At 44.7% G+C, this 25,263-nt stretch overlaps 1 protein-coding gene across 1 annotated transcript in view; it reads left to right on the plus strand.

The window, feature by feature from the left end:
* naaladl2 (N-acetylated alpha-linked acidic dipeptidase like 2) overlaps positions 1–25,263 on the plus strand; it is a 258,758-nt gene that overhangs the window by 142,987 nt on the left and 90,508 nt on the right. Inside the window, exons 10-11 of the mRNA XM_076019958.1 lie at positions 18,755–18,847; positions 22,583–22,770. Coding sequence (XP_075876073.1) covers positions 18,755–18,847; positions 22,583–22,770 — 281 coding nt within the window. The remainder of the gene's footprint in view (positions 1–18,754; positions 18,848–22,582; positions 22,771–25,263) is intronic.

A 25,263-nucleotide genomic window follows, 5' to 3' on the forward strand; every position in this document is an offset into this window, starting at 1 on the left:
GTGTTACATCATCTGTACACTTTGGAATGTAAGCTGAGACAGCCGCAGTGTACTCCTGGGTGTCTGTCTGGTTGTTCTATTTGCTGCTTCTTTGAAAATGGTCCAATCAGTGCTGTTAAAACCGTCCTGTAGAGCATGGGAGGCCTCCTCTGGCCACATTCGGACCTCCTTTGTTGTCAGTCTGATGGCCCTGTCACGACTCGGCTCTTAAAAATGTATTCAAACAAATCACAAAAACTAAATGGGATGTGTATTATGGCTTTGTCAGTGTGTCTGAGGTTGTTTGTAAATGTTAGTGTGATGCATGCAAGTGTTGAAGAGTGCAAAATGAAAGTAGATAGGCCTAAGCCCCAAAAGAAAAGATTAACAAAAACGTATGGAGGAGCAGATCTGTCAGATGCTGGAGAGAGGGCGGCTGAGTGATGACTGCCGGCTTTATAGGTCTTGGTGAGACTGGCCAGGTGCTCCCCAATTGCAGTAAACCACGCCCACTGCGATACCTGCTGGGACACACAGACACACACACACAAGGGAAAACACAAAGCAGGCTCGGCAATGGGTGGCCGTCACACCCCCCTCCATAAAGCACGGGGTCCACCCCGGAACCTCAAAATAAATAACCATTACTTTTTTATCTCTTGATAAACGTTAAAAAAAAAATGTTTTTCATGCTTACCAGAAATAGGTGTTCCCTTGATGCTCACTATTAGCCCACTACGCCCTCCCCCTCTGCAACCTGGTACCAAGGAAGCAAATTAAGACGGGCAAAGCATAGGGTGCAAAGAAAACATCAAATGTTAATGGTAAGGGGCTCGTGACAACGAGTCTGCTACCACGTTGTCTGTGCCCTTAATGTGCCGGATGTCCAGCCAGTAAGGTTGTAGCAGCAATGACCACCGGATCAGTCGCTGGTTGGGACACTGCAGAGAGTTGAGGAAAGTTAGAGGGTTGTGGTCGGTCAAGACCACTACAGGTACGACACCGGAACCCACATAGACATCAAAATATTTTAAGGCCCACACTAGAGCCAGGGCTTCCTTCTCTATGGTAGAATAATTCAGCTGATAACTGTTAAACTTTTTAGAGTAGAAGCTCACAGGCTTTTCTACACTGAATTCGTCCTTCTGCAGGAGAACAGCTCCTGCCCCAACATGACTGGCGTCCACCTGCAGTGAAAATAGGCGATCAAAACTGGGAGCAGATAAAACAGGAGCACTGCACAACATTTTTTTCACACTTTTTCGAAGGCATGCTGACAAGTAGGAGTCCACTCATAGACTGCTTTGGCTTTCAGCAAGTCGGTGAGGGGTGCAACCCCCTCAGAAAAGTTTCGACAGAAACTCCTGTAATAGCCTACGAGGCCGAGAAAACACATCAATTCCTTTTTTGTTGTGGGAATGGGATAACTTGCAACAGCTTGAACCTTTTCTGCCACTGGTCGCACCATGTCGCTGTCGCCCTGGTAAACTCACACTTTGCCAGGTTGACAGTGAGTTGTGCCTCAGCCAGGCGTCGGAACAGAGTCTGGATGCCCTCAAGATGCTGAGGCCTTGTGTCAGAAAACACCACGACATCGTCAAGGTACACCCGTGCATCCGTCCAAGTTTCCCAAGACTTGTTGTCATTAGTCTCTGGAATGTAGCTGGGGCGTTTCTCAACCCAAAAGGCATCACCCTATAGGAGAAAAGACCAGTAGGGGTTATGAAGGAGGCAATTTCTCGAGCCCGATCAGATAAGGGGACCTGCCAATAACCCTTTAGCAAATCAAACTTGCTAACTTACTAACTTAATACTTTGCAGTCCCCACCTGATCAATGCAATCTTCCATTCGTGGAAGTGGGAAAAAGTCAGGCTTGGTCAGGGCATTAACCTTGAGAAATTTGAATTATTGCCTTAGTCCGATTATGATCAGAGAACTCACGTGCATGTAAACACCTTAGTCCGATTATGATCGGAGTTTGAGAACTCCGATTGGAATCGGAGAACTCCGACTGAGACACCCAGATAGTGCGATTGGAATTCGAATTTCTCTTCCATGTGTACGCCTTAGTCAGACTATTAACTGGACAATGCGTGTGTGCACGTGTCACGCCTCCCTCTCGCGACTCATGACCGCAGAACTACATCGTCTAACAAAACAGACGGCGCGAAACAACCTGGCAAACGCGAATAAGAATGTTGACATTTGGAGAGAGGATGAGACCGGGGCGATGCTTTCTCTTCTAAAAGAGATGGACATATTAAAATAACGCGCAACGGAGACCTTTTTAAAAAGGTAGCGGAGCAAATGTACATGCACGTGAGTTCTCCGACCATAATCGGACTAAGGCAATAATTTGAATTTCTCTGCCATGTAAACACACTGAGTGGTGACTGTATCTTGCAGCTACTGAAGACAGCGTACTGCAGAACAACTTGCAGAAGCGATAGCCACCAAATACTTTTTTACCCCATTGTATGTATAACCTTTTTGTTTTTTTACCCTTTGTGATTGTTGCTACAGCTGGTCCTGGATTTAAATTAAAGTTGTCATGGTAAATGCCTTTTCAAAAAATGATTCTATGAAAAAAGTTGAGGTCATCATCAACGTAACTGGAAAAAAATAAAATGGTAGTTGAGCACCAGATACGAGTATTCAAATATTGGGTCGGATCTTTGAGTCGGAGGTGGCAAATCTACAAATCTGACATCTCAAAGGTTCGTCCGTCGGTGTGACTGGACCAATCAGCATCTCTCAGTGGAGGGTGGTGGGAGGAGAGGGGAGGATTAATGAGGCCGTTTCATCATTAATCCCATCTATACACCTGGATTTTCATTACTGATTATTAACAAACGTCCATGTTAGGGGATTAGATGCAATGTGGCAGATGTTGTTTTTTTTTTTTCTCTCTCTCTTTCTTTTCCCCCCTCCTGCTCTTTCAGCTCGAATCAGCGTCACAATCTCCTCCCACCTCTGCCGTTAGTCACACACTGTACGGTGACTCATCCACCTCATCACCTGCAGTGGTTTGCGTGACCAGATGTGACCTGACTAACCAACCCCCCTACCCCTCCGACACACACACCATACTGCCCTCCTCTCACCCCGGTGTAATGGAAGCGTTCGTCAAACAGCGCAATGTCGCGTCTCTTCAGAAGATCACAGCGCTCTGAGTCACTGGTCCACCAGAGTCTGGGATTGTTCATGGAAAAAAGCAGGGGACCCAGAAGTTGTGTTGAATTATATCAGCGTGTGAAGTTGAGTCCAAATGCTTTTTCATCGTTTCCCAGAACTGTAACCTTTTTTTTTCTTTTTCCATTTTTTTGAAAAGATTATGCGATAATTGAAACCCACTCAGTCTGCAATTAAAGGCACTTGGATATTCAGGGATACCGCAGAAAACTCCAGCTGCTGAATGATGTAACAGCAGCGACTTCGCCATCATTTCTGACTAAAGAGGTGTAAAAAAATAATAATAGATAAATAGATAAATAAAAACTTGAATAATTAAACTGTTTTTGTTGTTGTTGCTTCAAAAAGCCAAACGATGAGAAAGACCAGGCTCAGATCAGATCAGGCTGCAGCGCCCCCTTGCTTCTGTGGGTGGCAACTACTCATTGGACAGAAGCAGAGGGACACTGGGGGTCACAACTGCAGATGGGTTTCCTGGTAATTAGAAGTAATAACCAGCGATAACGTAATTAAAGATTAAAAATCAAAGAATAATTAGTGATTTTTTTTTTTCTTGTGCAAAGGCTGAGACAGAAACATCACATATTGGTGCTTCTTTTTGAGGACATTGTTGTTGTTGAGGAACCACACTTCTTATGAGGGATGCGCCGATACCACTTTTCTAAAGAATAGTAGAAGAGTAGTACTTGCATTTCAGTACTCACCGATACTGAGTACTTAATAAGACCATTACACATTATAGAATTACTTTGATTTATTAGTTTTTCCACAGATGTAATGTTATTTGAACAAGCTTTTTCAGCATGCTTTTCAAGAACAAGTGTCACTGCAGTACAAACACAAACTTGATAAAATTGTTGTAAAAATACAAATACAATTCGTATCAGTGTTGTGGTATTGGCACATATTTTGTGAGTACTAGTAGTAGTACTCAAGGTTGTTATTACTTACTTACTATTTTTAAATATTTATTTTTCCAGCGATTTTACACCGTTTTTGTTTTTTGCCACTCCTTCTCTGAAGTTGCGTCCACAGGTCTCTTCCTGTTGCTAGCCACCCTCTAAATGAGAAAAACACCCTCAGCAGGCTCCTCGCCACATTAGCATTCATCGCAGCGTCATCTGTCTTGCATTTCACAGCCTTTCACATTGTGCTCGCTCGCCCGATGGAGTGGGCGACCACTCCATCGCCCATTTCGCCATTGTTGCTTTAAGCTCTTTAATTACTTCTTTTTCTTTTTTTCATTACTGTACAGTCCTGATTGCCTTGAAACGTGATTCGGGGCCTCGGTCCTCCGCCTCTTCGGTCAGGTCATTGTGAATTAGATGCGCCTGTTAATTAACCTGTTGTGAATGAGGTGAGGGATGAGATGCTTGGCAGCGGCGGCAGGACTTGGCCACAGACAGGTGAAGGCAGAAGAAAAAGATGAGCAAGGAGATTAAGTGAAGGAGATGCTTCCGTGTAATTGGGGTTCTTACCGTCCTCCTTCAAGACCGAGACTCCTCCCAGGGAAAAATGACCATTAGATATCAGTGCGTGTGTGTGTGTGTGTGTGTGTGTGTGTGTGTGTGTGTGCATGTATTGGGGTGGGGGTGTTGATAAGGGTCTTATGCAGGAAAGGTTATCCGGTTCAACGCGACACTCGTACAAATTAATGAACAAGTGTCTAGGAAAAATAAGGAAAATTTCATTTCCTGGCCGAGTGGAACAAGAGGTCATCAGCTATTTTTTTTTTTTAAAAATTTCAGCTTTTCATTTTTTTCCCTAGCAGTTGAAGTAGGAGGTGAGCGTGAGGCTGAGAAATGGAGGTGGGAGAGGTGAGATTGTTGTCGGCAGTGTTGTCATTCTGAGCAGAGCTGCAGCTGCCCAATAGTTTGGGAGCAATTAATCTGTTGATGATTTTCTATAAATTTAACCTGACTAAATCATTATTTGAATAGTAAATGTAATGAAAATAATTGAAAAAAAAAAGTTGTTTATTTATTTATTTTTTTTCCAAAATTGACAACTTTTCTTTGAATCCAGGACCAGCTGAAACAACAACCATGAAGGGTGAATAACAAAAGGTTATAGAATAGACAGAAATCACTTGTCCTGTTGGGACAGTGTGATGAAGGAAACAAAGCTTCGACTCAGGAATTTTTTGTTTACTATTTTCTTGTTTCGCTCTAATACAGGAAGTATCTGTTGTCAAGTTATTCTGTTTGCAGTGTCACTTTGTTTGTTTGTTTGTCTGACTTTCCTTTGACTCTTGAAGGCAGAGTCGTGAAATGCTGTGAAGAAATTAATCTTTCTTTGTTTTATTTTGAAAATAAACTGGATTTTCTTTTTTTTTACTATTACTTTTGCTTCTCTGCCCAACATCCTGATGCTTTTTGTTGTTGTTGTTTTTTTGTTTTTTTTTGCTGAGTCGCCATTCTCCCCGTACTACTATTCCCATCACTATTACTATTGTCAGTATCACCATTGCTACTCTATCATTGACTACTTTTACATGCAGAGCTTAATCACACAAATGATGTTTTCCCTTCTAATCGGACTTCTCTCCTTGTCCCAGTTTACGTGCTGCTGAAAATAATAGAATTACTGACTGGAACGCGTTCACCTCCCCCACACTAGGGGGCGATATGTGTCTTTTCAGCGTGTTAACTTCCGGTTACCTCTTTACCACCACAATAACAAAACAACTGGAGCGTGATAAAACACCGGTGTAATGTCGGTACTGGTCTTCAATTTAATGAATTTCCTCACCAAACAGCTGCAGATGTGCTTCGCCACTGTCAGCGGATTGGTCAGAATTTTCCAAACGTAGACAACATGTATTTTACTGTCGAAGCACACATCTACCACAGCAAATATACTCTTGTAGTGAGCACTATGTAATAATGACATGAAAAAAGAGGAAATATAATATACGCAAATTTGCGTCGAGATGGACTCAATTTCACCCAAATAAAAAATACAGTGAAATATCTATCAGCTGTCTACCTCTATGAGCTACTGAGACTCACAGTTAGCACTGTTAGGTTTTCTTTGAGTATTAGTCAATGAAGTCAGCATCCAGGTGACATTTTGATTTGGGCTGCCTGAGACAACTGGTTTCCCTCAGCTATCATGTTTTCTTTACTTCCATTACAATCGCTATAGTATCATGTTGTGTATGTTTGTGATTTTTTTTGACGACCCACAGATGGCGGTGCAGCAGTTGCTCGGTAAGGAAAACGATAGTGATTTGGAGAGGCAGCCAACAACAGCGTGTGCTGTTGGAGGGCTACAACAAAACCATGTCTCCGATTCTACACTTTGTGCCGTGGCGAGTGATCCGGACCCTTCGTTCTTGGCGTATACGGATTCAGAAAACAGATTGGTGGGAGAGGGTTTGGAATCGTAGTGTATGGAGCTCGCTTTAGTAAAGGCAATGAGACATATCTACCAACTCATTTTATTGTGTTGATAAATGAAGTAGAAAACACAACAGTAATGAAAGAGTTTTGAACACATTTCCAAACAACGCACAGGTCATTGGAGAGACTTTGTGGACTTGTGAAGCTGTTTAGAGCTTTCAGGAAGTAACTACAAATGCTAATTCCACTCGAGTTGAGAAGCGGCATTGTTCTGTATCAACTAGTGAGTTGTACAGAGCACCGTGGGGGTGTGGCACATTGTCCAGTTTTACTATGACTAAGGCGTATACATGGTGGAGAAATTCAAATTCCAATCGTATTATTGGATGTCTGGGTGTGAAATCAGAATTCTCCGATTCCAATCGGATTTCTCAAACTCTGGTCTTAGTCGTTTACATGCTCTTCAGTTGTCCGATCATCATAGGATGAAGGCAATAATTCGGTTTTCTCGAGTATCCTTACTACTTCCTTACTCCTTTCCTTACTCCTTTACTTACTTACTGTCATTATTATGTTCTCACCATTATCATAGCAGTAATATGGTTATTATATGATAAAAGATATAATATTTTATTTTAAAATTAAGCGGATTTTTTTTTTTTTTACCAACATCCTGATTTTTTTTTTTTTTTTTTTTAATTATTTATTTTTTATTTGCTCAGTCATCCTCGAGAAACAGCCTCAGCTCCCCCCGCTTCCCGGCTTGCCGACATGCCCCCCTGAACCCACACCCCACCCTGCCGTGCACACCGCTCGCTCTCCGTCCCTTCCCATTTATTCCCCAATAAATCCCATGAAGCCGCTGGTCACTGACTGGAACACTGCTCCCTGCCCGTTCCCCTGGTGCACAGATAACGGTGTCACACACACACACACTGTGTGTGTGGCTGTTCTGCATCCATGATCTGCATCTAAATCCTGAGTTGCGCTGCAGATCGATGATGATGATGATGATGATGATGATGATGATGATGATGATGATGATGATGATGAACAAAATGAGGATGGTGATGAATAGCAAGAAGATGATGATTTATGAAGATGATGATGATGAGGAGGAGAAGGATGAAGATGATTGTTATGATGATGAAGAAGAATATGATGATGAGGAGGAGGAGGATGAAGATGATGATGAGAAGGATGATGATCGTTATGATGATGATGATGATGATGATGATGGTGAGAAGGCTGATGATGACAATGATGATGAGAAGGATGACGATGATGATGATTGTTGTGTATTTTGGCCTGTTACAGGGCCCGTAGTGGGCGTGCACCAGGTGCATGATTGGTAATCTTCCGCTTTGTTGATATATATTCAGCCCAGTGTGTTATATAACAAAAAGTGGCGATGAGGACAACTGGACCAACGCTGCAATCCACAACAATGGAGAGATTTGTTGTTTTTTTGTTTTTTTTTTAATGGGGTAGGAGTGAGCAGCAGAAGACGACAAGGAAAGCTCAATGAGTAATGGCAATAAAGGGAAAAAGGAACGACATTACGGTAAGGAACAGTTTGTGAAGAGAAGCATGCCAATTTAACTAGGAGCTGAGAAATGGCTGGAGTTATTGGCTCAATCGGTTCCTTCGACGACAGCACGGAGGAGTGGAGCTCCTATTCAGAGCGGTTTGGCTATCTCGTCGCGGCTAATGGAATATAGAGTGACAAGCTAGTGCCCCGTTAGCACTGTAAGTTTAAAGACACCTTAAATGACGCCTTAAGAGACAGGCTGGTGTTAGGCTTAAGAAATGAAGACGCACAGAAGAAATGACTCACAGAAAGTTACTTGATTCCATGTAGCATGGACATGCTGAAACAAAAGGAGCAAAGATAAAGGCTCAAAGACTGCAAATAAAAGAGAAATACACAAAATTCAAAAAGGCAATGTTTGCACAGTTGAGTATGGTGATGACCAAGTGACGGTGCGAATATCGAAGGTGGATGACACTTCCGATGGCTTTTGGGTCAGATGCACGCTTGAAGGAAATTCAGTAAAAATGCAGAGAGACACCAGATCAAGAGCATCATTAGTATCATGTGATGTTCACAAGAAGTTTCTGTTGCATCTTCCACTCCGACCTTCAGACACAGTTTTTAAAGGCTATTATACTAATTTCCGGGCTTTTGTATTTGATGTCTGGCCCCTCCAGAGCAGCAACGCACGATTTTCCGCGCTGAAAGCTTTTTAGCTTTGCGTATCTCGCGGCTCGTTTCCTCGTATTTACTGCATCCCGCGAAAACGCTGTGTTGCACTTCACTCCACCCCCAGCCTTGCCGGTGTACGCCCCTGCCTGGCCCACTCCGCTGTGAATGGTCACACTCTTCGTTGCTGCTGAGCCTCACTTCCTCAGTTTCTCGGTGCAGGAGTGAAGAGTAAACGGCAAACTTTGCGAAACCGGCACAATTTAAACGCTTACCGTCGTGAAGGCTTCACCCTTTAGCAGCTGTTTACCGGCTAATCCAGCTTCGTATGGACCCAGTGTGGGCTGAGTTACGGCCGCAAGGCGGACCGAAGGTCCCTGGACGTTTTTTGTGCCTTCCGTGTCCCCGGAAATATATTTTACTTTGTGTACTGACCGTGTTTTTGTTTTGTATTTTTGCGATTACACATTTTAATAGGGCTTAGAATGATTTCGTTTCACACTGTTGACTTTTATCAAAACACTGTCCTAGCAGAGAAAATATGTACGCTGAAACGGTCACTTCAGTCATTGAGTTGTTTATTATTAGACAAGAATATCTGCACAACTTAAGTCCACACCAAGCACAAAGCAGGAAGAGCTCTATACAACCCATGTTACCATGCTGGCAGCGTGAACTTCGCTATAAGGAGTGAAACTTGCGAGTCAAATCGCTGCCTCTTCAGTTTTGCTGCCAGCGAACACAACACACATAACAAGCAGAGCACGGAGTTAGCGGTGGTGGCTAACAGTTCATCAACACAATGCAGCAGTTGTACATTGCAAGTAGTCTTAAAAGTAATGTTGCTTGAGCCCATCTCACTCCCGTTGCCGACCAGACCGGTGTTCTATTGCATCCGCATTAGGCTGAACATACCTCCAACATTTTCTCTGTTCGTTCCACTCAAAAACTAAACAGTTTTTAAAACTCAGAAAAGTGGAAAAGCATCGTAGGTGCCTGTGGTAGGTCGCATCAACAACGGTGATGAGACGGCCTACAGGAGCGAAGTGAGTCATCTGGCCGCGTGGTGCAAGGAAAACAATCTCTGTCTGAACGTGGAGAAGACCAAGGAGATGGTGGCGGACTTCAGGAGAGTGACCACCCAGCATGCCCCTCTATCCATCAACGGTGCTGCAGTGGAGAGGGTGAGCATCACCAAGTTCCTGGGTGTACACATCTCCGAAGACCTGTCCTGGAGTACCAACACAGCATCACTCACCAAAAAAACTCAACAGCGCTTGTACTTCCTCCGGAAACTGAGAAGAGCTAGTGATGATTGCTGCCACCATGAAACTCAAGCTGAAGAGGTCAATCCCACAAGGCTATCGGCAGAAGAAACTGGACATTGCCAAACTCCAGTACCCAAAAATAAACAGGGAGTTTGTGTTGGAACTCAGGAACTGCTTCAGCAAACTGGAGGAGCCCTCTGCATTGAAAGTAGAACCCATAATAAACAATAAATGGAATGCCATTAAGACCGCATACTCTGAAACAGCACAAAATGTCCTGGGCTTCAAGCAGAATGCTGCTGAAGAATGGATATCAGCTACCACCTGGCAGAGAATTGAAGAGAGCAGACAACTGAAGGCAAAGGTCCTGAACACCAAGTCCCAACAACTCCACGAGAGGGTGAAAGCGTCCTACAAAAACAAGGACAGGGAGGTGAAAAGGTGTGCCAGGCGAGAAAAGAGGGCCTTTAAGGAAAAAAAGGGAAGCAAGGCCGAGAAAGCTGCAGCCTATGGAAATCTAGGCACAGTGTATAAGATCACCAAGCGACTCTACGGCAAACGTACAACCCAGTCTACCCATGTTAGGGACAAAAATGGCAACATCTGCCCATCCGAACGTGATCAAGCAGCCAGATGGGTTCAACACTTCGAGGAAGTACTCAACCTCCCTGAACCAGTATAACCAGACAGCATAACAACAATAGCGGATATCCTGGAAATTAACGTCAATACCCCCCGATTTGACAGAGGTTAAAGCCACCATCCAAACTCTTTAGAGTGGCACGGCATGTGGCATAGATGCTATTCATGCTGAGATGTTGAAGGCAGACACTCCTACTGCAACAGGAGTGCTGGCGGACCCTCCAACATATTTGGAACTAGGGCTGCAATGATTAGTCAACGTAATCGATGTGCAAGTAAGTAAGAGCTTTCTGTGCAGTGAGGATGTTTCCTGTGGGGAACAAGAGTCATTATTCCCCTGTCACTCCAACATAAAGTGTTACAGGCACTTTATGTTGGACACGGCAAAATAGTGAGAATGAAGGAAATAGCAAGAAGCTATTTTTGGTAGACAAATATGGACAAACAATTTGAAGAGATAGCCACAGGATAGATGCATAGAAGCATTAGAACTGTTCAGCAGATTTGGATCTCCTACACAGCTTGTCTCTGACAATGGGCCTCAACTGGTTTCTTGCACGCTAATAGAGTGCAGCACATCACATCAGTTCCATTCCACTCCATTCCAGTTTGCTCAGTTCCTGTTTCTTGTAGTACATCTTGTGTAAGAGGGGAGGGATGTTGTGTATTTTGGGCTATTACAGGACCCGTAGTGGGCGTGCACCAGGTGCATGATTGGTAATCTTCCACCTGTGACTGTTGTACGTTAAACGCTGGAAATAAACTCTGTGATGTTACGTCATAGTGCGGGAATTCATTGTTATGCTTAGTAACCGAGCGATGAAAGATATAAGGATGATGATGGTGATGTTGATGATGATGATGATGATGATGATGATGATGAGAAGGATGATGTACATGATGATGAAGATGATCCTACAAAAACCCTGCAAGTGCTTATTGTCGTATCATTATTATTATTATTATTATTATTATTATTATTATTATTATATTATTATTTTTTTAAGAGATAACAGGTGTGTGTGTGTGTGTGTGGGAAAAAAATCAGGCCGCCAAATTTATGCAGTTTAGTTTTGGTCTTTCTTTTGTTGGGCCATTTTATCGGAACACTCTGCAAAGGAAATGGCAGAGAAAAAAAGGAGAAAAGAAAACAGGTGCACATGCAGGAAATAAATTGAGTTTTGGTTTCCGGCCACAGAGTGAGTCATCGCAGCAGGAAACCCTCCTTGGCTTTTGACATGCAAATCAGGGTGGCGCCGCGCGTCACAACTTTTTTTTTCTTTATTTTTTGCGGCTCCAAGGTTTTTCTCGCCTCCCGGCCCAAGTTGTGCATGCACCGCCGTCTAAAAATGGAATCCTTTGCCTTTTTTTTTTTGTCGGCGACTGGATCCGAGTGGCGAGTCAGAAGTCGTTCCAGCCTGCGTTTGTTCCCAACCTTCTGAAGACGGGACACCTGCGTCGGAGCCCGAGGCCCCGGCTGTCCAAAACACCTCTCCCTGAAGAGTTTCCATGAGAAGAGGAGGAGGATGAGGACGAGGAGGAGGCGCAGGGAGAGGAGGGGGAGTAGGAGGAGAAAGAAGAGGAAGAGGTGGGGTAAGAGGAGCAGGAGGAGGAGGGGAAGGATGACGAGGAAGAGAAAAGAGGAGGAAAAAGAGAGGTGGAGGAGAAAACAGGAGGAAGAAGAAGAGAGGAGGAGGTGGAGGAAGAAGAGAGGTGGAGGAGGAGGAGGAACAAAATTAGAAGGGGAAAGAGGAGGAGGAGCATCCAGACGAAGAGCCTCGTAATCTTGCCACCATCGATTGGCTGACACCTCCGACCACTCAGGGGAGCTCCGCTATCATTTGTTTCCATCTGCCTGCCTCCTCTCATTTTTCTCCCTTTTCTCTACTCCCCCCCCCCCCCTTTTTTTAATATCTTTACTCTCTATTTTTCTCTTTTAATTCCACTTCAATTAAGGTCGGCTGTATTGGCGGCCCATTGGTTAATTGCTTGGGGGCCCTCGGCGCAGATTGCCAGACCTCACAAGACGATGCGGTCGATGCTGCATCACAATGGGCCGAGTACGTGTGTGAGCGATATATATGCCCTGTGTGTGTGTGTGTGTGTGATCTAATTTGTGCTTCTGTCTCACACGTTCCGCGTTTGTTAGCCTTAAGGATGTGTAATTTCAGTGCGACCAAACCGTACCGAAGAGTAAATGAACTCCATTCTATTAGCCTGAAAGCTAATTCATAAGCTACGTGGCGCCCCCTGTTGACTGTAGAGCCCTGACATGGTTGTATGTCATGAAACTTCTGAGCTGGAAGGAAAGGACACACAAGCAAGGCAGATCAAACTGTGGCATTGGATTTTGCTGATTCTGCAAAAAAATATCATCCATGTTTTAGTGCTTGGAGGTCAATTTGAGGTCACTGGACTGTCCATCTTGTACATGATATCAAAAAACACTGTTGTTTAATCATCTTTAGCCACGGCCACAACACTATGGATATTATTTTCATTTTTTTTTTTTTTTTTTTTTAATCAAATCAAATTTCATAATTTTTAGTCGTCTTTTTGCGATCAAGTTTGGCGTTCCCTGCTGGTCAAATGATAGAATGCAGTTTTTCTCTGTGTTGGCCTCCTTTTTGAAGCTGAAAGCTCCACCCATTTATTTATACAGTCAATGCTCTGCAACGTTGGTGCCATATTCCACTCTCTCTCCGCCCCTCCCCCCCCCACCCAAAAACAACCTTTGACACCATATTTGAGAACATATTTTTTCTAAATATTGTCTAAATTTGAGGTGGAAGACTAAACCTCGGAGACCCTTTTTTCCTGCTTTCAGCCTCATTTCAGACGCGCCCGAGTTGAACCGACGAGCTGTGTTGCAGCCTGTCAGTGTCACTGTGTGCAGTCGATGTGTGTCCCGTCCCGTCCTCTTGGCACATCTCCGTTAGATTGATTGTTTTACAGCCCCCCCCCCCCCCCCCCACACACACACACACACCCATCCCACCCACACCTCACCGACACACACACACACACACGCCACCATCCAACCTCGACTCTGTGACTGTTGACCACACAATCAGCACCTCACAGCCTGTTTCCAAACCCTGTTCAAGCCCTGACAGGGTGGGTTGGCAGCCACTCACTTAGCGGGCATACCACACAGACACACACACACACACACACACACACACACACACACACACACACACACACTACTGCTTTACACTCACGTTGCTTCTTCCAGCTTCATATTTATGGAAGATCAAGCTTCTAATGTGAGTGGATGAGAGACTTTGACACTGATCTCTTCAGCCACCACCATTATTATTATTATGATTATTGTTTTTGTTTTTAATATATAGTGTAGTATTATTATTTAGTTTTTTGTGTTATTTATTTTTTTCACACTACCATGGCCCTCTGATGCAGCTCTTGTGTGTGTTAACTGGGTTTGTGCGGACTATTGGTGTGTGTGTGACCTTGAAAGCAGGACGTTGAGGTGTGTTGTGGTCCAGATTGTGTCGATTGTCAATTATGTCGTTTCACACTAAAATGGGAAAATGTTTGTTTTTTTTTCCTCTTCCTGGACATGACCTTTTCATACAAAGGCATCAGCACTCTTCAAATGACCCACTGCCTACCAAACAATCCGTTTCTTCATGTGATTTTGGCTTGCAATTACCCACAAAAAAGAAAAATATTTTTGCAGTTTCGGGAATAGGACATTTCTATCTGCTTTCGCTCATAATTGTCTTTGTTTTCAGCTATTTTTTTGCCTTTTTCTTTTTTAAGTGGAAATTCTGTTCAAATGTGTCATCCTCTTTGGTTTGGCTGTAATTTGGTTGGTAGTTTGGCAGTCAACATGACCTGCAGAGCACATTCGGAAGAACAAACCCTGGCAAACAGAAAAGACGTTGCGGAAAATAGTGGAAATTATAAAGGAGAGCTGCAGTTTACTGCCTTCACTTTCCTTATTTTTCTATACGGACCAAAAGCACAAGGGAACTGATCAGTTCCCTTGTAAATCATGATTTACAAATTTAACAAATACAAATGTACACACATATACGTATGTATGTATATATATATATGTATATATATATAAATATATATATATATATATATATATATATATATATATATATATATATATATATATATATATATATATATATATATATATATATATATATTCAGTATATACATATATACATATATATATATATGCTTAATATTCACCAGATCACTTCTCTCTCTCTGTCGGTCTCGTTCCCTCTCCTCCCACTTTTATTTTTTTTCAAAACTTCAAGTTTTCCATCTTTAATCCCTCCCACTCACAACAGATTCCAAAAGTGAAACCAATTTCCTTGGCAATTATACGCAGAGGCCGCAGAGGGAGAGGCAAGCGGAGCAGAACAACTTTATAGAAAGGACTCCCAGGCCCTTTAATTACGCAGCTATTGATTTTGTGTGTGAGCACGGAGTGTTTGTGTGTGTGTGTGTGTGTGTGTGTGTGTGCAGGTTTTCCTGCCTTCACTCAGCGCTTTCTCTCCTCATGGCTGTGTTTAAGGCCCTGCAGTGAACCACATAGACGTCCCTCTGAATTCAGACGCCGTCTGGTTTCAGGATCAGCTGAGTGTGTGTGATTGTGAGTGAGTGTGTGTGTGTGTGTGATTGTGTGTCGTGTAGGACCATGAACGCTTCTCTCCTCATAGTTGGTGCTGCAGCAGGAGTCAGGAGAAGACCTGGAGACGGACCCCCTTTGGTGGCAAGGATCTCTGCTCACTCCTCCACGTCCACCGGCTGTGTGGCTCTCTGCAGTCTGTGTGACGCTGCCACCAGGCAAAGATAACCGGCATAGCTAGTCCCCCCCCGCCGCCCTCCCACACTAACCAGATCAGAGGAGTTTGTGCAATTCACACTCGAGAACGTTGTTGAAATCCCTCCTGAGATCCTGCGAAGAGCAGAAGCAACAGAATCCACCACAGAAAAGGAAGAGCTGCCGGATCTCATGCTAGCCGTGACCCCCGAGGTCGCCGGTTCACTTTATTTATAAAGGCAGTGTCGTACGCACAGCCGTTCATCAACACAGGGTGGGATTTCCACGTGACAAATTTCTCCCGTCGTTTTCGCCGCAAGCAGCAGCCCGCCGACACACACGCACACACCCACAAACGCACAAAAAAACAACAACACACACAATTGGTTCCGTGGCCACATGTTCCGGCGCCAATGTCTTTAGCCAAAGTAATTTGTTGTCGACGTCAGAAGTGATGAATGGTTTCAACGAGGCAGCGCGAAAGAAGAGAGCCAGTGAATTTTTATCTTGTATTTAACACACACACACGCACGTGATGCCAGTGTGGTGTGTTGTGTGTGTGTGTGTGCCAGCAACAATCACATCACCTGCAAACATTAACCAGATGAACCCTGAAACTTTGATCCGTCGTCTGTCTTCAGCTGTCAGTCAGAGAAGGTGGGCACAGCCCAGTGCTCCCAGTTCTCTCCGTCAGCTACCTGATGTTGCTGGTCAGTCAGTCACTCAGTCAGTGAACCAGCTGCTGCTGACTGAACTGATGCTCTCCCTGGCTGTGTCTCAATTCAGGGTCTGCATCCTTCGAAGCATGCATTTGAAGGCCAGTTGCGTCATAGCAATGCGCGAAGGCTTGTCCCAATTCACAAAAATCCGAAGGATGCTCCAAATGCGCGAATGGTGAAAAGTCTCAGGCAGCACCTCAGCTGGACCTCTCTTCTTCACTCTGTCTGGATCTTCTGAAGGATCCGGTGACTACTTTCTGTGGACACAGCTACTGCAGGAAGTGTCTCCAACATCACTGGGATGCAGAGAAGGAGAGGAGAGTCTACAGATGCCTTCAGTGTAGGAGGACCTTCACACTGAGGCATGTCCTGGAGAAGAACACTCTGTTAGCCGCTTTAGTGGAGACCCTGGAGAAGACTGGACTCCAAGCTGCTCCTCCTGGTCACTGCTGTGCTGGAGCTGAAGATGTGTCCTGTGATGTCTGCACTGGGAGGAAACTGAAGGCTCTCAAGTCCTGTATGGACTGTCGGGCTTCCTACTGTGACTCTCACCTCCATCGTCTTCGTGATGCTGCTCCAGGAGAACACCTGCCGTCGTCATGATGAGGTGATGAAGATGTTCTGCCGCACTGATCAGCGGACCATATGTTATCTCTGCTCTGTGGATGGACACCAAGGTCACCACATAGTGTCAGCAGTAGCAGAGAGGACTGGAAGGCTGAAGGAGACCAGGCAGAAGATCCAGCACAGAGAGGGAGACCTGAAGGTGCTTCAGAAGGAGATGGAGTCCATTGACAACTCTGCTGATAAAGCAGTGAAGGACAGCGAGAACATCTTCACCCAGATGATCCGTCTAATGAAGAAAAGATGCTTTGAGGTGCAGCAGCAGGTCAGATCCACACAGGGGGCAGCAGTGAGTGGAGTCAAAGAGCTTGAGAAGAAGCTGGAGCAGGAGATGACGGAGCTGAAGAGGAGAGATGCTGATCTGGAGAAGATCTCACACACACTGGACCACAGCCAGTTTCTCCACAGGTTCTCCTCACTGCCAGAACTCAGTCAGTCTCCAGACTCCTCCAGCCTGGCGATCCACCCTCTGAGATACTTTGAGGCCGTGGCATCAGCTGTGTCCAAGCTCAGAGACAAAATACAGCAAGTTCTGATGGAGACTCAGACAAACATCCCATAGACAGTGAGCAATGTTGATTGATTTTATACTGCCAAAATCATAACCCTGGAGCAGAAAGGACTTCCTCAGATTTTCACGTCAAATCACTATGGATCCAATCACAGCAAACAAGGTGCTCTTATTATCTGAGGAGGACAGAAAAGTGACAGAAATGAAGAAAAGTCAGTCGTATCGTGATCTTTCAGACAGGTTCATTGACAGACAGCATGTCCGGAGAAAAGGGAGTCTCACTGGACAATGTTACTGGGAGGTGGAGTGGAGAGGGTGGAGGGTTGGTGTAGCAGTGTCCTACAGGAACATCAGCAGAGGAGGAACGTCAAAGGAAATTCTGTTTGGATCAAATGATAAATCCTGGAGTTTAGATTGTTCCTCAGATGAATATGATTTTTTTTTTTAACAATAACATCAAGATTTATGTCTCAGGTCCTCAGTCCTCCAGAGTGGGAGTGTAGCTGGACCACAGAGCAGGTCTTCTGTCTTTCCACAGCATCTCTGGAACCATGGAACTCCTCCACAAAGTTCAGATAATCTCCACTCAGCCGCTACATGTTGGACTTCCTGTTTATTCAGATTCTGCAGAGCTATGCTGATGAAAGTGTGACTGAAGTCAGACTCAGCGTTGATTCTTCTTCTGTCTTAATGTTTTGTTGCCAAGTGTCTCCGGCTGTCAGTCAAACATGCTGGGCAGTCGCCACTTCCTTTTGCGTTTGTGCTCCTGATAACTGTTGTCGACCTGACGTTTGTCCTCGCAGCTGCTGGATGTTTGTGCGACGTTGCCTCTCTTCCTCTGCAGCCAATTCATCCCACAGATTAATAATGTGTGATTTGTCCAGATTACAACTTTATTATTGTGGAAACACAGCTGAGGTCCGTTTTCACTCTTGACCTTTCCTGACCTTTGACCTTTCAAGAACTGATCCATCTGAAGAACCCTCTGACTGTTTATCCGTTTGTCAAGAGTCAGATTAATGATGTAAATATTCTGAAATTATTTTGTCTTTTTATTCACGCAGATTTGGCTCAATGTGACAATAGTGAACAAATAACTAATGGAATATGGCATGAGTGTATATTCCACAACACTGTCAAGTGAACGATCAGCTTTTGAATTGAACTAATAAACCAACAAGACAATCAAGATAACAGTGGGAGTGCAGTGTTTCCTTTTAGTGAACTGGCGCCAGTAAATGAGCTGATGAGACTGATTTCAGCAACTCTTCACACCTTTTATTTCACACGTCTTCTTTTTTCATTATTATTATTTTTTTTTTTTTATTATTGTTTTTATCATTATGGCCAACCTTCACCTCAATTCAATACATATCTACTGACGTATCAGAAAATGTGTCCTCTCTGACCTCCTACATCTGTCCACAATAAACAGACAGTTGTTTCTTTTGTCATCAGAGCGAAAGAAGATCACGCTAACTGTGAGGAACCAGCTGAGCTACAAGAAGGTCTTCAACGTGGTGGGATACCTGAAGGGACGCAGGAACCCAGGTTGGTGCTAAAACGTTGTCACGCTCACTTTCACGTCGGCGTCACATGATCATTTTAAAAGGGGGGAAAAAAAACCTGTCTCGTCGTTAGCCGTCTGTTTGCACCCTCTTGCTAAAAGTGATGCACTGGCGGGCCTTTCGCATGTTTCGGAAGGTAGTGGGCAGGGCCGGCATGGGGCATGGTCACTGACCTGGTGGTGCCCTTTGTGACATCACAACGCAGACTCTGTGAAAAGTGGAGTTGGGGAGGCTTTGGGAATTTTGCCTGACTGCTGTGGCAGCTTGAGAGTTAAAATGGAAGTCCCAGTGACTGTCACATCCCGAAGGGTGTGAAATCTGTCCTCTGCATTTGACCCCATCCCCTTAGGGAGCAGCAACGGTGCCGCGCCTGGGAATCATTGGGTGATCGAAACCCAAATAATGAGTGCCAAGCAGGGAAGCAATGGCTACCATTTTTACAGTCTTTGGTATGACCCGGTCGGGGATGGAACCCACAACCTACCAGTCTCAGGGCTGACACTCTACCACCAGACCACTGAGCTGGCAGGGACAGGGAACTAGCAGGCAAATCTTATTAGTCCTCCTCTTCTTCCTCTCATCTTCCCCTCCTCCTATCTCCCCCTATTCTCCCTTCTCCTCCTCTTCCTCCTCAGCTCTTCTTCTCCTCTTCCGCCTCAAAATGTCTGTGCATGCCTCTTCATCCTTCTTCTAATCTTCATACATCCTTCTCTCCCTCCTCTTCGTCCCCTTCAGCTCTTCTCCTCTTCCTCCTATTCTTCCTTCTCCTCCTCCTCATACTCCTCAACTCTTCTCCTCTTCCTCCTCCTCATCCATCGTTCTCCTCTACCTCCCTTCCTTCCTTCCTTCCTTCCAACCCCGTCATCTCTACCACTCTCCGGCGCCCCCTCCAGTCTGACCGCCGTGTCGTCGGCGTACTGTACCTGCGTCTCCGAGCCTCCGGCAGCAGAACAACCTCTTTGATTTACAGTGTGATATCAGGCGGCCATAATGGGCGGTAAAGTGGATAATATGGGCCACAAATCTCCCAGCCGGGAAGCGACACTTTCACCGGCTGCTGGAGTCAGATCACATGGCGGCACCGCCGCATTCACTCGTCTCCACCCCCCCTCCACCAAAACTGGATGAATATTCATTGGTTTGTTTCTGTTTTTTCTTTGTGTGTGTGTGTGTGTGTGTGTGTGTGTGTGTGTGTGTGTGTGTGTGTGTGTGTGTGTGTTAATGTAATCACATAGCCCTGAACAATGAGGACGGGTTTATCTGTTTTTGTGTGCCGATCCGTGCAAACACGGCATAAATAAGATGCTGTTTGCTTTTGAGGAGGGACAAACTGTAACACGGCCCCGAGCCTGCACACACACACACACACGCACACACAGGCACACACACATACACACACACACACACATGTCTCGTTACGAACATAATCCACTCTGAGCAATCTGTGCGTGAGTGTGTGCGTGTGTGTGTGTGTATGTGTGTGCGTGTGTGTGCACGCGCTCACGCAGGCGGATTCGTTTAATAGAATCCTGCGCTCTTTAAAGGCAGCAAACAGAGAAACAGAGGCAACATTAATTGATGTGAAGGATCTATTTGAAGGGTTTTCCCTCCTCGACTGTCAGCGATCCAGCCGCCCGCTCTCAGCCATCTAGTCCGACGTGGTGCCGAGCAAAGAGCTGCAGACTCGACTCGTCGCGGGCTAGTTCCCCTCCAGGCTCGGTGGCTTTGTCTTCATATCAGCTGAAGATGCTCCAAGCTTAAAAATACATTCTGGGCTCTGACGCACCAGACTCAGTTTTTTTTTTGTTTTTGTTGTTTTTTTATCAGTCACGTTGGAAGCTCAGTGTTTGTGCCTTGAAGTTTCCGTGAAAACATGAATCACTCAGGTAACTCGGTTGTTGGCCATCGGTGAATCATTGAACCAAGTGGCTCAGGTTGCCCTGCTTTCTTTGAGCCGATGACGTCATCGGAGTGGAGCAGCGACAAGCCCCAGGACTTGACTCCTCCCACTGCTGCCACTGCTTCCTTTCCATTCAAACCAGTCTGACCTCTGACCTCTAAACTGCTGCTGCCTGGTTCTTCTCCCTGTCTGGGACCTCTAGCCTGTAAATGTCATGGACGTTGTTACGGCCGTAACAGACGTATTAGAAGAACTGATTCCTGGTTACTACTTCCTGGCCCACAGAGCATGTGCAGTAGTCTCACTTCCCATCATGCCTCTGCAAATCTCATGATGCATCAGAGCACATCTGCCAATCCCGCGCGCATACACGCTTTGGCTGCGGACGTACGTAGCCGTAACGTCAAGCTCAGAGTAAAGTGTTTTTCTGGGGATTTTCTGGCCTGTAGATATATATTTTTAGAAATATTAAAAGTGAAATAAAAAAACAACAGAAAGATTTGATGGGAACCGTGTTTCCGGTCCGAGGTTTCCAGTCAGCCGTTTCACAGGCCTTGTTTTGTATTGCAGTCTGAATGGAAAAATTCTATCAGGGCTGCTGAAATTTTTGGCTACAGTACCTTGAGTGGCCACTAGGTGGGGAAGAGACAGCATGTCAACATTTTGGGATTCCGATATCCAGGTCTTATCACATCTAATCTTATTTTATCTTATAATGTCTTGTTATATCATAGAGAACCGCAGTCAAACAAAGAAAGAGCGTAAAACTGTCTCGTTGCGTGCGATCTAATTTTTTTTCTTTCCCCAAAACAATGGTAGTTTGTGTTGCCCCCTGGAAGTGCCTGGTAGTGCAACAACGGGGCGGTGCGGCAAAGCTGACGGGCTTCTCAGAGCATCGCCCCCGCCCCAAACGGAGTCATCAACGTTGTGTGTCATCGCCTGCAGGAAGCTGCTTCATCTGTACACGGTGCCGCGGCTGTGTGAGGAGCGCAAGGAGTTCAAAGACGCCTGGAGCGTCACTGCGTGTGTGTGTGTGTGTGTGTGCAAGGAAAATAGAATTCTAGAGTTTAATTGGAAGACGCTTCACTCCTCTTTTCTTTGGTTGTCTGTCGTTCTGGTGCTTTTAACTTAAACCTGCTTTGTTTGCCTTTGAAAGATGTAGTTGTTTTTCTTTTCATTTCAACTTTCCATGTAAATAACTAGCAGCTCTTGGCTTGTCTTCAGTGGTCCCGTGATGACAAACGGTCTACGACTCAACTTCTGATCAAGTCTGAAGAATTGTGGAAATGCAAAAATGCCCATAATTATATTTAAAAACCAATTTCTTCTGATTATAACAAAATGAATATTCTATAATGGTAAATAAATCTCTTCATTGAGGTGACCTCACCCTGTTAATTAAATAGCATATTTAGCCCTCTGTTCCTGTCAAAACTGTTGGAACCTTCAACGTGTCTATCGGGACAGAAACCAGGTGGTCTCAGAGGGGGCTGAGCCAACATTATGTGGCTGGGGGTGTGGTCACTGGCCTAGGAGAGGAATCAGTGCCCAATGTGACATCACAGAGGGCTCACAGAAGTAGAAGTTCATCTCCTTATGTCCTTTTTTCATCCCTGCGGTGTTGATGTTGGAAAACATTGGTTGAGGAAATTCTGCAGAATTTGAGGAGCCTGATGATGTTGATGATGATGAGATGGATGATGATGATGGTGATGATGAAGAGAAGGATGATGTTGATGATGAGACAGATGATGATGATGCGGTGCTTCCTCAGTTTGATCCCAGCTCCTCTTCTCTCCTTGTCCCCTCCCTCTACAGACCGCCACGTCCTGGTCGGCAGCCGGCACGACAACGACCGTGGAGGCGGAGCTTCGGCCATCATGAACCAGCTCATCGCGGCGCTGACGGAGCAGACCAAACACGGCTGGGTGCCCGACCGGACCGCCGTCTTCTGCTCGTGGGGTGGGACGGCCCTGGGGAACATCGGCTCTTACGAGTGGGGGAAGGTGAGCGGCGCTCCTGGAGCAATTCAAACTGAAAACTCACTTCCTCCAGCTCATCCTGCGGCACCCCATGGCGTTCAGAGAACCACGGCCTCAGATTTGGAGGTGCCGAGTCTCATCCCAGCCGCTTCACACTCGGCTGCAAACCGCCACAGCACACAATGGAGGTCCTGGCTCGATGAAGCCAACAAGATAGCTCTAACCTCATCCAACACCCATTCTGTGTCGCGTCCCAAATGATGCATCACACAGCTTGTATGGTCCAACCACTGCCTCCACACGTCCATCGTCTTTTGCCATCCAAAGCCAGTGTACTAAAAGAAAATGATGATTTATGTTAGTTATGTCAGTCTACAGTGTTTTCTGGAGAAATGGCTCAAGGCCAAAGGGCCAAAATTTAACTTTAGACCAACAGGCCAAAATTGAACTCAAGGCAAACGGGCCAAAAATGAATAAGTCATTAACCTTTAAGGGTGAAAGCTTTTCAGCATTCCATAAAATAATAGTGTTCTATTATAATGTAAGATTACACATTGTATTTTATGGAGTCAAATATCCTTTCAGGTGGGAACCTGACAGGGTTTGACTCCGTTATTACGGTGACATTGTGAGCTTCAGCTTTTTTTGGCAAAATGTATAACCGATGGTCTTGTGGCTGTTAGTGGCTCATCCACCTGGCTTTCAGCCGTCACAAAATCTTTTCTCTCAGGCCTCCGGTACGGCTTGATGTGATCAGTGTTGTATTTTGTGTGTAAGATTTTGCCATTACAATTATTTAGTGTAACACGTTTGCCACAGATGTCCTGAATGATGTAGGGACCCGAACAGTCTGGCTGATGCCTTCCACCTGTTCTCCCACACTTTCTCATATCAAGCAGAAGAACTTCATCCCCTGCTTTGTAATGGACCTCTTGATATATATTTTTTGTAATTATTTTGGCATATGCAGCCACCTGCTTCTCTTGCCCCTTTTGTTCATTTTCTTTCACCTCTTCTTGAGCCTGCTTTTTTGAGGCACAGACCTGTGTAAGCAGACTCCTCAGGTAGTTTTTAACAATTACAACATGAAAAATCTGATGCATTGCATGAAAACTTCCTTTGCTTTGTAATACTTGAAGCAATTTATGCAAATTAATTTTTTTAAACAATGTGAGCCACAATTTGAAAGAACACAAGCGACAACCAATAATTTGTATTGGCTTCTCAAATAACAATGGCATATTTTGAATGATGTTTGTGTACCACAACATCAAATGTTGAGGCAGTTGATACAGAAAATACTGCAAACCTATTTGTACTCTAGTGAAGTACTAATAATAGTGGTAATCATCATCTATTTGTTACGTTACCCTAAGGGAGGTAACGACGAGGCTGACAACCAACAAGGAAAGAACTCGAGGTCTTGGTTTCAAAATAATATTTGCAATGAGTGTAGATTCCAACAGATAAGTGTGGAGGGGAAGGCGGAACTAAAGGGTTTGAGCCAAATAAAAAGTCAACAAAGTACATAAAAACTAGGCCTAGGCTAACTCAACTCTGTCTGAGGAGAAAGAAAATGAAAGAAAGACCTCACTATCTAGCTTACAAAAAGGGTGTCTCAAATCATCAAAACATACAGGGGTGGCAACAACCCATAACCTGGTGAGCTTAACACTTAGTGACTCCACGTGCATGAATGTATGGGGTACCCCGTCCTTACCTTGTTCCAACCTTCCCTCCACAAACCTGGCTGTCCAGTGCAGAAGTCAAAGTGAGCGAGAGAACAAAGAAGGAGGAGGGCCTTTAAACTGTGAAATAAAATGATAGCACATACCTTGTTATGTTGCCATTTGTTTTCTCAGCTAGACCATTGGTCTGTGGATGGTAGGCTGCTGTGAGCAATGACCATCCTCTCTAAGTATTTGAAATAGCCTTGTGTTGAGCTTCAAAAGGCAGACAAAACGAATTAGTAAGTTACTCACTCATAGACATATATGACTGGCAGACTATTTGTTGACACCACTGAAGTAGGTCGTAAAGTCATTTTCCAAAGATGACCAAATCTGATTAGTAGGCTTAACTCATTGACAAAGTCTCTGCCCTGGTCAGCCATGATGTTAAATGATGGTAAGCATTTGCAGAGGTTCTCTGCTACCTATGTAGCAGACTTGGTGTTCATTGGGTAGGCCTCTACCCATTTGTAAAAAATAATCTGCAGTAGTAAGTCTATATTGATTGACCCACTGGATGTCTTTGGGAGGGGACCAGTGAGGTGAATGCCAACAAGTTCCCACACAGGAGACACCTGGTATGGAAATAAAATAACCTCTGTATGTATGTAGTAATTATTGTAATATGCGCATTACCAATTTAATGTAATATATACATTGCCACTTTATTACGATCATGCACTGCAAGGGTTGTACAGCTGTAAGAGGCTTGCAAACTGATATTGGGCACATTCCTAAATGTCAATGTCTACTGACATGCCATACCAATAGAACCTTGAACACAAGG

This window comes from Nelusetta ayraudi, unplaced genomic scaffold (genome assembly GCF_046127955.1).
Source record: "Nelusetta ayraudi isolate G7.1 ecotype Tasmania unplaced genomic scaffold, CSIRO-AGI_Nayr_v1 ptg000001l, whole genome shotgun sequence".
Taxonomy (NCBI): Eukaryota; Metazoa; Chordata; class Actinopteri; order Tetraodontiformes; family Monacanthidae; genus Nelusetta; species Nelusetta ayraudi.